The 14393-nt window shown below is 31.3% G+C and overlaps 1 protein-coding gene across 1 annotated transcript; it reads right to left on the bottom strand.

Annotated features, from left to right (window-relative positions):
* Positions 1–839: 839 nt before the first annotated feature.
* On the bottom strand, positions 840–11285 carry LOC118051112 (probable protein phosphatase 2C 11). Its single transcript, XM_035061701.2, has 15 exons — positions 11121–11285; positions 10849–10991; positions 10551–10619; positions 10250–10315; positions 9824–9945; positions 9342–9470; positions 8738–8844; positions 4409–4663; positions 4093–4235; positions 3916–4014; positions 3688–3846; positions 3270–3356; positions 2567–2658; positions 2300–2371; positions 840–1330 (listed from the first exon to the last, which is right to left on the bottom strand). Exons 2-15 carry the CDS (start codon positions 10985–10987, stop codon positions 1139–1141), a joined length of 1731 nt encoding a protein of 576 aa, XP_034917592.1. The 5' UTR covers positions 10988–10991; positions 11121–11285; the 3' UTR covers positions 840–1138.
* Positions 11286–14393: the final 3108 nt, after the last annotated feature.

Raw genomic sequence — 14393 nt, 5'->3', positions numbered from 1 at the left:
AGAAATAATCCTGTGCAGAAGCTTCGTCTAAAGGGTAGAAGGATTGTGCGTTAGTCTCTTTATCTAGCCATCTTAATGAGAATGACTGACATAGAAAAGACTGCAAATTTAGATGCGAGCATTTTCCCCGCTCACATTTAGACTAACTTACGATTCTGTGCCCTAAAGCATCACCATCTACCCCTTAGAGTTCAAGTGTAGGTATTTGTTGCTTCACTACTGCTGGGAAGAAATTTTGGTCTTATTATAAACTGGGTTTATGCCCCTTCTGTTGTGCATTGTTTTCTACGGTCACCGTGACCGGATTAACCAGCCATGTTCACCATTGAATTATCCCATGTTCCACCATTGAATTATCCGGGCTTTCATTCTCCACCTGAAAAGTTAGTTTGAATAAAATTTGTCTTTTGAACACTCATTTTTCATACAAACTCCACGACGAAGGAGTTCTGTGTTTTTGGATTGTTGCATTTGAAGTGAAAGAAGCAGAGATCACCAAGTAGGATTCGGTTCTTAAGGCGTGTCAACAAATTTCATGGATGATTTGACCTCTGCTCCTTTTCCTTTACTTTTTTCTCAAATTTTATTTGTATACGTTTCATAATTTTCGAAAACCGTGTTTGTAGTTTTATTTTGCTAATTTCATGGTTATTTTGGTAATTAATTGGCCAGCTGTTCAATACGATTGAAATAATTTTTGCATTTGTAATAAATATCAGATCCATTTTCTAGAGTATTGATTCAGCTTTTAAAAAATACCCAATTATAAAAAAGAAACTAGAATAGCCGCCGTCATTACATTGCATTCTGTCCTGCTAAGCGCGAAGTCCTTGGAATAATTAATCATGACAACGGAAAACTCCCTGACAATGTCAGTTTCTGATTTTAAGGAGCTCACAGCGAGAAACCCACAACAGAGCCAGTAGTGTACTGATACATCAATAGATAATCAACTAGAAAATTCAGCCGCTAGCCTGTAACAGTGTTCGACAAATCTCTATCCAAACGAATGGCAAAAAAATCCGCTGGTAGAAACTTTTTTCTTTCTGTCTACGATGCTACTTAATGGCTATTAAATCAACAAAATAAACAAAGACGGGCTAATTATTTGATCATGGGTATAAATATATGGTTGCCATCACTGTGATAACTTTGGATCTTGATGTGCCTGCTCATGAGTCCTCAAATCTGACGACAACACAGGTGACCAATCAAATCGGACGACGACGCAGGTAATGTTGTCGGTGCTCCCACGTGCATAAGCTTCTTGTATTAGTTTTCTTGAAGCTGCTTCTGCATCTGTTATATCTTGCACTAGTGCTACTGCATCCTGGAAGCACATAAAAGCCAGCACGTTAACATGCCACATTCAACTAAAATGTACTTATAATTGTGCAGGGTAGTTATCTCGATCCAGCCAGTACTAAACCAGAAAACATGTTTTCAAGCTTCCATGACAGTAAATAAAGATTTACTACTAATTTAAACATCCTACTGCCAGAATTCGTGATTTTCACAAATCCTAACTGAATTTCCCATAATAAGAGGCTATTCTAAACGGGAAGCAGCCCTTTTGACAGACAGAAAGCATCCTCGCCAACACAATCACGAGCTTGCCAGTCTATACCTAGTTTCAAACCTCGATGGTTTGGGCAGAAGTAATCCTCCAGAAATACAATCCTAGAGTAACTTTCTCTAGAATGGCAGACTGTATCATACATTAAGTGCATGCCTCTTGAATAAAGATCTAGCAGGTACTACATCATCCATAACACTCAGATGAATTAAAATGCCCGTTTCATTGATTTCAAACTTCAAAATCATCATTCCCACTATGAATTTTCAATGATAAAAAATTATGTACTTCCTATTAACAGTTCAGCCAAATTTCCACCATCAATAAGAGATTGATTTGGGGTCCAACTCTGAGTCTAATGGTTCCTTGGGTACCATAAATTAGGACAAAGGAGGCAAGAAAGAGTGGGCAAGTGGGAACAAGTAGAAAGGGCACATTTTTCCTGTATGTTCTCAGGACATCCAGGAGGAGGAAAAGAACCAATTACTGCCAAGATCCACTCTCATCAACTGGAGACAAGGGATATCTCGTCCCAGCCATTCAACACTAGTAACCCTCTGTGCATGTGCCTAGCCCCACCCACTCCCCCAAACGCCCCCCCTCCTGAGCTTTTGGATACAAATAATATTATTCTTCATGCATAGTACTGACATCAACAATTTTCAATGCTAGGAAAGACTTCATAAGATTTTGCACAATCCATTAAGAGCAGAAAAACCTGACCTTATTTGTTAGGACATTCCATAGCCCATCGCTTGCAACAATTATAAATTCTACACCATCAATTTCTTCTTCCTAAACATTGGAACAGGAACAATCATGAGTGATGTTGAATTAAACAAGAAAAGCAAATAGACATGTGATAATAGTAAAGTCCAGTTTCCCTGCTATATTTCCTTTCCATATTTCCACAATGAATAAAAAGGCAACAAGATCACACATGAAAACAGTATGAACTAGCATATGATTATTTTTGCTCCCCAAAACTACCTGAATTTCTGGCTCGGCAACAACATATGGCTTAAGTAGCTTATCCCCAAATGCGCGAGAAACAGCAAGCACGCCACCCACTCGCCATGTTCCTAGAAATTTTAGCAACATGTTAAGATATTTATCATAAAACTTTTGGCCACTACTTCATCAAACCTGTATCATCATATCGAGCATAAAAATAAATTAGTGGCATATAATAGAATCATTTGCCTTCCCTACAACTAAACACCAGCACCGGCAAAGCTCTCCCAACTTGCACCCATAATAGAAAATGGTTCCAAAATATAATTTTTAAAAATTAAATCAAGAAAAGGCCTACTGTATCCACATTCAAGAAAAATAAATGAACAAGGCCAGCACATTAAAAGAGCTTGAAATTATGTTTCTACATGTTAAAGCAAGAGCAGACAGCCAAAACCTAAAAGTCAACTTAATATTAAACCTTTGTTAAAAAACTCAGGAAAGTTTTCGAGTTAATTTATAGAAGAAATTAATCAAGCAAAGCAGAGTTTTGGCAGTTCATCTCCAGTCTCAGAGAAATTAATGAGATTGTTAGAAATCTAAGTTTGCTTAGCTGAAAAGGCATCCACAGGCTGAAATGGCAATATCCATGGTGAAATTCATTCTGCACAAGTATACAACAAATGCAGATGAAGGAACAATAAAGGAATACATATTTCTCAAGATGATCAAGTTTCACCTGCCCACACAACGAAACCTCCAGCCTCTTCGATCCTTTGGCGTTCATCAGGTCTATCAGGTTTGTGATCAATAGACAATGGAATAGCTACAAAAAAAATATAATAAAAGTCATACAATATACAAATACAATTCATAAATGTAATTCTTAACTACCCTTTATCTAATAAAACTCTTGAAATTACAAGGAAACTTTGGAACTCTTTCCTTAAAGAGACCTCGTAAAAGCATTTTTCTGACCTGGTATCATTATTCATCAGCCTATGTTTACTCATGTATAAATAACTGGTTTCCGTAATTTTTATTTTTATTTCATGCCATTTTATACTACATCCCTTTTTCACTAAGAATTTACGATGCCATAAGAATACTTAGACTATCACCACTTATAATTCAGTCTTGACAGAGAAATGAGCCACCTGAACCAGCTCTACAGGCAACAACTCGAGAATCGCCAACATTAGCAACAAGCAACCGGTCCCCTAGAAGAACAGCAGTTGACGCAGTTGACCCAGAATCTTTTTGATGGGCCTTTTCTTCATGGAGGTATTCTGCATCAGTCTGCCTAAATGCTTCAACTGCAACAAAATACTAGGTATCAACATCAGTCAACATTGCACTCATTCAATACAAACACAATTCCATACCAATTGCTGTCTTTGTGTCTCTGATAAAATCAGGGTGGCTGCTTAAATTCTTGAAAAGGTTATTTTTCAGATATTCCGCAGTTCTAGCACCTCCATGGCCTAAATAAGACACCATGAGTGAGTACCCATTAAGTTTAAAACACACTCTTAATTTGATGAAAGAGCTGAGGCAAATACCATCAAAAACACCGAAGAAGGCAACCATTTGACCATCAACTTCAGAAATACTTGTCTCGTAGAAATCCTCCATGGACGCTCTTTTACCCTTAAAACTCGAATATCCATAACTAAATTGAGCACCTTCGCTTCCATTAAGAAAGCTGCAAACCATAACAATAACTGACTTGTAAAAATATTTACTTCAATTTTGATAATCTAATACTTAATATTTCGGATCGAACCAAAAACAAGTTCAAAATCCAAAACTATAACAGCAAAATAGAAAAAGCAACATAAAAATAAATGTTTTGAAGAAAAAAAAAAACAAATAAACCTGATGCCGCCGCCGCTGAAAAGGGCATCGGGATCTCTACCAGAGATCATAATAGTATTTGAGCTTAGAGAAGTCGATTCTGATTGTGATTGGTGATGTGGTGGCGGCGAAGGTAGTGGAGGCCGGGCGTCGACGTCATCCCCGACTGGGGAAGGAGGAGAAGTGGAGTCCGTCAGGTTGATTGATTGGAATAGTTGACTTATAAGAAAAGTAAAGGCAGATGATGATACTGTGGTAGAGTGTTGAAGAAGAATATTTTATTCTATTTATTAGTAATTAAAGAAAATGCTTTTCTTCGTTCCACCAGCTATTTTATTAGTTTCCTTGGATAGTGAGTGTAACCGTTGTATATAAATATATTAAAATAAAATTTTTTTAAAAAAATTATTTTTTATTTTAATATATTAAAATAATCTAAAAATATAAAAAATATAAATTTTCATAAATATTTTTTAACATCGAGAACAAACACGTTTTTAGTTATTAGTTGACTGCATTGACCAAAAACTAGGAGTAAGGAGGGAAGGGAAGATGGACTCTTAAACTCAAAATACTATTTTTTGACAAATCTGTTCCATACTCAAAAAATTATTGGGCTATGATTAGAGGGCAAGATGATCTTTTATTATTATTCAATGTTATCTTCAAATTGTTTGTGAGTAGATTAGTTTTTTTAATTCTTTTTAAATAGTTAAATTACTTAAATATCTAGAGTACAAAAAAATGGCTTAAATATGGGGGCTTTTACATCTTTTTTTATTTTTTTATTAAAGTTAAATTGCTTAATCACCTCATGTTTAAAATTAACAACACTATTTTTCAAAGGTGTTTTGGTGTTTTCATCATTGTTTTTCAAATAAATAGATAGCCCTCACACATTTCTAGTAGTGCATAAAAGGTTATTTGATCATCAAATATCTTTTTTTATGGCAGTGTTTAAAAGTTTTGATATCATTTTTTATAATAGGAGTGAACACATGCGCCAAACACGTCTCTGATTCACACCAATACCTATTTCGTCGTTTTTATTTTTCTCTTTATCCATCTCGAATTATGTGCCAAACCCTTCAAAATTATAAATTAGTCCCTTTGATTATTTTTTTCCTTGACATTTGGTTAATATCATTTTGATTACTGTTTATTTTATTTTAAACAATCTATTAAAAAAATCTTTTTTCAATTTCACCCCTTCATTTTTTGTTTATCTTTCAAATTTAATTTTTATTCTTTTTATTGCTATTTATTTTGTTTGGGATCATTTTATATATATATATATATATATATATATATATATATATATATTTGCAATTTCTCCTCCTTAGATTATTTTTCCTATCAAATTTAATATTCGTTCTTTTTATTGTTTTTTTTTTACCAAGAAATGTTTTTTAAATTGATATTTTTTTTATGATTTAATTCTTTAACATTAAATTAGTTGGGAGTTAAACTTCTTGATGGAACTCGGATTCAGGATTTCACGAATTATAAGTTTTAGAGATTCAACCAAATTTAGGAGGTTCACATTAAGTTTGTTTTGGTTTTTTTTATTTTCCTTCATTTAAGCTTTTTTTTTTTTCATTTTTATCCTTCAATTTTCATTAAATTAGATATCAAAGTTTCATTTTTTATTTATTTTCTTTATGAAAAAACATTTGTTGGTATTGAAAATGACCTTAATTATCTCGGTCTTTTTATTTGTCTTTCTTTGTTGAGTTTTTATTGGTCAATTCCTTAAACTGATATTTTAAAAACAATTTATGAAATTAAAATTCTTTTTAAATTTCATCCACCTTTATTTTTTTTAATCTTTCAAATTTAGTCTCTATTTTTTTTTATTGCTATTTGGTTTTATGTGAGATAATTTTATTTTTATTTTTTACAATTCCATCCTTTTTAAGGTTTTTTTTCCTTGTGAAATTTGATATATGTTCTTTTTATTATTATTTTTTGTGGATTTTTTAAATTGATATTGTTTTAGATTCAATCACTTTAGATTAATTAAGAATTGAGTTTTATACACTAACCTATGGTTGAGAGGTTCTCCTGGATTTGCTTTTTTTTTTTTCCTTTTTTAAACTTATTTTTTTTTAAGTTTCATCTTTCAATATTTATTTAATTGAAAATTGAGCTCAGTTATTTTTGTTTTCTGTATGATTTTTTACTAATTTTAAAAATGACCAAAGTTTTCTCGGGTTTTTTTTATTTATTGTTCATTATTGGATTTACTTTGACTAACCAACATTAAATTGATTAGAAATTGAACTTCTTTATTCAGCCTGGTCTAAGGTTTAATGGGTTGTGAGTTCGAGATTTTAATTATGATTTAGAAAATTTACCCAAGTTTGCTTGATTTGTTTTTTTTCTTTTTAAAGCTTATGTTTTTTAATTTTATCATTAATCATTTATATCATTGGCGATCATACTTATCTTTTTTTTATGTGATATTTTTATGAATTCCCATAAATTAATTATGAATTGATTACTTCAATTAATTTTGTGTTGCATTAAATTGATGTTAGGTTGTCAAATTAAATATTTTTTTTATGTATTGTTGGAATCAGATAATAATATAAATAACTACTATTGATGATTTAATACAAGAGAGTATGAATGTTGTACTTACATGATGAATTACACGTTCTATTAAATTATTGATAAATTCATGAATTTGATATTTACTCTGAATTATATTAATTTGCTATGAATTTAGATTTGATTTAATGCAATTGAGTTTCACGAATTATGTTTAATTATTGGTAAATTTGCTTTAACGTTAAATTTTGAGAATTTAATACGAATTTTGCCAAATAGGGTTAGAGTAATGTAATTTAATTAAAATTACATCTAATTGACTAGAATTCAAATTTTTTTTTTTTTTACATAATATCTTATGTATAATTCTTGTATAGGAGGGGACTATGCCCAAATATTGTTAAAATTATAAAATTGTTAACTCTCAATAATCATTAACTAAGTTAAAAGTAAGATTAACAAAGTAAATAGTAAATCTAAAAAAACATATTTATTTTTTTTGTATTTAGATGTTGGGAAAATTTGTTATTAAGAGGGGCAGTAACCTCATTATAAATTCTCTAGCTTAATCAATCAACCGGTTTATCTAGTGATTGGAACCAGTCGACCAGTTCACAACAAAACTATACTTTTTATCAATCCTTTTTTCTAATATGTTTTATGAATCAAAATATACATGTTTATTCAACTTGTAGACTAAAAAAAAAAAATTACAATTAAGATCTTTAAAATTTATTATTCCCACATAAGCTTACCTCTATTTTTCAAATTCAACTCCTCTGCTGGTTTAACTAACTACCATGACACGGCAAACCAATTTATAAGAATTTAACTAAATGACATTAATTATAATCTTATTATGATTGTGAACCACAATCAAATTAATTGATATCATGGTTCCCAATCTAATATTTAGAGTTTGTTTAGGATTATAGTAGTGGTAGCGGTTTAAAATATTTTTCCACCTAAAAGTACATAAAAATAAAGTTTTTTTATTTTTTAAAAATATTTTTAATATCAACATATTAAAACGATTTAAAAAATATAAAAAAATTATTTTAAACAAAAAAAAATTTCAAAACTTTTTGAAACACAATTTGCACCGCGTTTATAAACACACCCCTAATCAAATTATCATATTTCTAAACCACATCCTAAAACTAAAAATGTTTATTTAACCAAAACTTTTTACTCCTGTCCATTTATTTGCATTTTATATGCTAATGGCCCGATTTATCCCTGATAGTTTGCACCCCGATAGAGGCTTAACTGGAGTTGAAACAAAATCATAGAAAATAGCCAGTGGTTCAAAATAAAAATAAAATAAAATAAGGAGAATATTCGCATTCAACTGATAACTATATGCAGGCGGCCGAACTGGGTATATTCATGAAGTTTATATCACTGGATGATATGCTCAAGTTCTGCGTGTCTTGTTTCTTCCTCGGAGAATTGTGCATCGAAGAATGAGCTCATGCATTTCTAATATAACCCCATTTTCTTTCTCCTTTATGTTCACAAAATTCTAGCCCTGATTTTCTTCCTTTTAGCTTATTATACTGTCCCCAATTGAAGGGGAGAAGGGAATAAAAGAAATTCATGAGAAGTAAAAGGAAAATAAATCTGGTCAAATAATGGAGAGAACATAGATTCAACCAAATAACATCATTTTTTTATATAACTAATGTACAGCTTAATGTTGAAGGTTGACGTAAAACACAATATTATATCGAAGAGGACAGGAAAACCAGAGGCTACTCGATAAGGACAGTAGCAAGAGTTCAACTCTGCAATTACCATGAGCAACAACTACTGGTTGTAACATCCTCTGGAGGCTTCTGTATAAAGATGTTCTTTTTCACACCACTAGAGCCTTCAGCCAACAGACTAGGCGTTTCCAAAATCTGCATATCAACACAAAACCATCATCACCTTTCATGATTAGCATCACGATGGAAGAAAATGCATGCACTGTGCTAAAATATGAAAACACAGGTTGTTTTACCACCCGAAGTTCTACACATAAGTTCCATTTTGAAAGCATGAAATTCTGCCTTCCAATGCTAAGCAAAGCGTGATGGAAAACTCAAAACTTTAAAGCATCATTTTAAAAGAATTAGACAATAATCTATATAAATTTGTACCAGAAGAAAATGGATCAAATTCACTCAAATGCAACAAACATGTTTCGTAGATTCTCAATTGAAACAGATAAAAAGTACTTCAAAGTTAAATTAGTAGCAACTGATTGATCAGAAACGGGAATACACGGGGCAGCAAATGTAATATTCGAAGTTTCAAATTAAGAAAAGATACAGAACAAACCTAAACTTGTCCCAACAAAAGTAAGTGCTTTAACGGATTACAAAACAAAGAACTACGGTGCTAGAATTTCATCTACCTTTAAAACAAGTTCCTCAAAGCATTGCTCCACATTGACTCTAGTTTTTGCACTGCATTCAAGGAAGAGGCATCCATATTCCCTAGCAAAGTCAATACCCTCTTTTTTGGTGACAACCCTTTCGCTCTCCTGTAAAATAAAGAAAATGGATTAAATGGTGGTAAAAACATTGATGTGTAAAAACCTTTTGATATGCTACCTATAAAAAAGACACGTGCTTGATGTTGTTGTATCTAAGAAGCCTTTGACAAATTATAAGATAAATTCAAAACCATACATATAGATGCATGCACGGACAAATGATTATTAAATCTATAAATGTGTGTTGTGTGTGTATGTGAACACTTGAAATGATATTGAAACAGTGAAAAGGCTGTGTAAATCCATCCTCATCTAGAAAGAGAAAAGAAAAGAAAAGGGCAAATTCTTATCACGCCCTCCCTCCATAGTACAAATAATTTGCAGTGCAATTTTATACATACCTTATCGACCTTGTTTCCAACAAGCATCTTGATGCAATCCTGATTTGTTGAGTACAAATCAATTTCCTTTGCCCATATTTCAGATAGATTTGTAAATGTTTCTCGTCGTGTTACATCATACACTGTACTAATTCCAAAGACAACAGCATTAAGCAAGAGGAGCGAGATAAGAACAACTGAAACCGAAGCAACAATCTGTCCCTTCTAACAATTTGTGGATAGTTCTTTCACAACTATAAGTAAATTATTTATAATCAGTCCCCAAGTCAATGTGATGAATAGATCCAATTACATGGAGAGAATATCAACCATACATTACAGTAGAGTGAAATATCAGCTTTTCCCGGATAAGCTTCAAAGAACATTTAAGGGTTGGGCAAGAAAACAAGACAAAACACGAGGGATAAACAAGATGAAAACACATACCCATAATTATCCCTTGAGCTCCTCTGTAATAAGAACTAGTTAGTGTTCGAAACCTCTCTTGTCCAGCTGCAATGTGAAAAAATAGAAAAATAACCCTTTATCAACCCAATCAACCAAGCAAAACTAAAGCATTCCCTTCTAACCAAAGGAACTGTTATTCCCTGATCAGAAATTCCTCCAGACCACGATGCATCGACCAATCACGGCCAATCTCTCTATTCTAATGACAACATTATGTAAAAACAAATTCTAATTTAATTGAACATTTAAGTAAAGAAACCATTAACAGACAGACAGTTACCTGTGTCCCAGATAGCAAGCTTCAACTTTTTCCCACCTATGGTAACATGCTTTACTTTAAAATCCACACCTGCAAAATTTACGGAAAAAAATAAATAAATCTTAGAGCTACACTAAAACTAATTTTACAAACAATTGGTCTACATTCCAAAATCCAAAAATATAACATCGATACAAAGACAAGTCTCTGCAGATATAAAAGCAAGGGAGGTTGCCCATTAACTCTGCACATACTCGAAACATAAAAACAATATAAAACAATACTCAAATTAATGAAAGAAAGAAAAATATAAGCTGACCAATGGTTGGAGAAAGATCCTCAAAATTCTTGGACGTGAAACTCAAAAGCAGAGTACTCTTTCCCACACCAGAATCCCCAATTAACAACAACTTGAACAAGTACTCAAATTCCTGTTGACTCGTCGACGGTACTTCCATTATTCTACAATCCAATCCCCAGATAACATAAGCGAAAAGAAAAACATCAATGCATAACGTCAAATGAACATTAACAAAATAATTAGACGAAAACATTTGTGTGTATTTTATAGAATAGACAGAGAGTCGGTACCTGGGAATTGGTGAGGAGAGAAGGTTAGGGTTAGATCTAAGGTGGTTGTTTTATTATAAAAGAGAGAGAAAGAAAGAAAGAAAGGGGAAGGTTGCAGAGAGGCAAAGAAAGCTCTAAAGTCTTCTTCTTCTTCTTCTTTTTTCTTTTATTATTCAAGTTGTGTGTTGTAATGGCTATTTCCCCCTTTTTTTAACACCGATTGCTTGCTTACTCTTGCAAGTCAAGGGTAGTGTTTTTTATGGTGCTACCAGGAATATGTTCTTACGTTGTACTTACATTTTATAGCCGTTCGATAGATACGATCGTCTTTACGAAGGCATATCTGATTTCTCGAGCCGCTAACCTTCCTTTTCTTCTCTTTTCTCTTACTGCTATTAATAATAAAAAAATTAATTATGTAACCAGTAAGTAGCCTGAGAAATAAAAACCCATGATTATAATTTTGATCCTGCCATATCTGACGTGGGTTTGATTCTCTTGGTTCTGGAATCCACCATGCTCAGTTTTCATGGGGGTATTGTAGGAGGTGATGTTTTAAAAATATTTTTTATTTTAAAATATAGTAAAATGAAGTGTTTTTAGTTTTTTACGACTGCATGACTCAGCTGAAAACGCTAATTTCAACTTATTTTGTCTATTATTTCAGAATCAGTAGCTCTTGTTTTCAGAATGGTTTAACTTCAATGGTATTTTTCATATGATATATTTATTATTTTTATTTTGTATCGGTTTAAAGGTCTTTCCCCCCCTTTTAGAACAATAAAATACTCTCACTACCCGTGAAAACGAAATATCAGATAATTACTTTCTAGGGTTTTTTTTTAGATTTCATATTTTTAGCACAATCAATTTACTAAAATAACCTTTGTTTTAAAATTAATTGAAGTTTTTTTATGGGGCACTTTTGTATTTTGTATAAGAAGGATTTTTTGTTGTAATAAGGCTGGTTAAGAGGTAAATTAGTCTTTTATAATTTTAGAATTTTTTTAATAATATCAATTTACGTGTATCTTGACTAATTTTATAAGTCCTGAGATTAACGATTATATAACCATCCAATGATTCTAAAATTTATAAAACTCAAACCAATAATTTTTAAAAAATAAATTTAAAACCTCACCATTAAAAATTTTTTTCACAGTGCAAAAGTCCTCTTTCTCACGAAACGGTTCGTCCTGGTCTTGATGAATGAGTTATTAGCGGAACTGTTTTTTTCTCTGTTCTCTATCCTCCCTCGAGATTCACTAATTGGCTGAGTTGATTACATGCATGGGTAGGCTAGCTAACAAAAAGGCCGTTGATTGGCTCAGTTGTTTTGAATTTTACCTGTTACTAATTAATTGAATTGCTTTTACCTTTAATGTTATACTATTATCCCAACGTCATCCTTCCATCCAAATTAGCTAATATATTGAAAGTCGGATAAAGATTAAAATAAAAGGAACAAGGAAAAATTAAATACATATATATATATATATATATTGCAAAAAAAAAAAAATTAATTCATATTAGAAAATAACTAAAATTAAAAAAAGAAATTGTTTCATTATTATATATTTTCAATTTTAAGAAGAATTTAAAACCAAAAACCTATCATTTTTGTCATTAATTTTTACCTTCTTTTTTAATGTTCAAAACACCTTTTTTATTTCATTTTCTTTGTTATAATTTTTTTCCTGCCATTTATTGAAACTCATTAGCTAATCTGACTGAAGTTCGGATGGAAACATCGGAACTGTAAGCAGATAATGTAGATGATAAAATTGGCTGAATATATTGGTAAAGCCAACATTGAAAATGACAGATTGATGATATTTTCGTAGCTAATCCTATCTGCTGGAACTTGGAGTCTTGAGATTAATGTTTTGGATTGGATCATCAAAAATCCCTTCTTGATCGAGCTTGATGCGAGCTGGTCAAATTGATGATTCTTCCAATGTGATGGCTTTTGGTCGGATTGCTCATACTGATCCAATACCCGATTCTTTAAAAAAAGGAGAAGAAGGAAATATATCTAGATAAATAACTGGGAATTTAAGACGCCAGCCATGAGTATATCAAGCATTGATTGTAGGCTAAACTCACCATTTCCACCCCACTGATTCGTCGTCGAGCTCTCCATCGATTGGATTTAATGGGTTAGGAACCAACACAACCGTGGCTGGGAAAAGAAAGAAAAAGCAGTCCAAACAGGGCCAGCCTGCCATAGTCTTGTCCAAGAGCTCTCGGTTGCATTTTCTGAGCCCATCTAAGCTTTTCCTTGTTTAACGGATGTGTTGGGAAATTTGTTAAAATATAGTTAATTGGTATATTTGAGGTTAAAAATTTATTGAAATTTAATATTAAATACATATTGTTTAACATAGGACATTAAGATGATTTAAATAAATTGTGGATAAATAAAAAATTAATTTTAAATAATTATTGATTGACATGTTTTGATAAGACTCAAAATCTTTTACAGAATTATATTTCGCAATGATTTTTTTTTCAGTGTTTATAAATTGAATAGGTGAAGAGTTAAAATTGATCTTAAAAGTCACTCAAAATTTTTAAAGATGAGAGATCCTAGTCAAAGTAAGTTTTGAGTTTAAACTCACTTGAATGTTGGATTTGGGCTTGATTTTATTATAAAATAATATTTTAAACCATAAAAAAAAAAAAATTTAGATATGAGTCTAATAGTTTTTCACTAAAAAAAATAGATTTATGATCATGTTCAAATTTAATTATCGAGTCATGGTAGCTGATCAAATGTTGAATAGTGAGAATTAATTTTTAACTTTTTAACTTTTAAAATTCACTATAAAAAAAAGAGGTGAATGAAGAGCTTAATATGATTTTTTTTTTTAGATTTTTATGAACTCTTCCTCAACTCATTCTTGGTGTTTTTATTCTCCTTTTTATGTTTTATTTTTCTTTATAAAAATCCAAAGTTTAAATTCATTTTATTAAAAGATGATTCACTGTTTCAAAAACCTTAGTTTGAAAGTGCATCTAGATCAAAGTGATGTTAGTGAAATCTTGAGAGGCATAGTATAAATATTCTAAGTGCACAAGTAATGAATAATAAAACATTAAAAATAAATGATTTATTATCGATAACAACAAAATATTCATTATTTTAAAGTGTTTCATCAATCAAGTACTTTTTTTTTTATTTTAATTTAAACATAGTTAATTTTATTATTAGTATGTATAATAAGACTTTGTTTTCATATCAATTACAAGTTTAAATATATGTTTAGTATGCATGTATTTTTTTTATATATA

This window comes from Populus alba, chromosome 14, assembly GCF_005239225.2.
Source record: "Populus alba chromosome 14, ASM523922v2, whole genome shotgun sequence".
NCBI classification, from domain to species: Eukaryota; Viridiplantae; Streptophyta; class Magnoliopsida; order Malpighiales; family Salicaceae; genus Populus; species Populus alba.
This window is presented reverse-complemented; position numbering and strand designations above follow the sequence as displayed.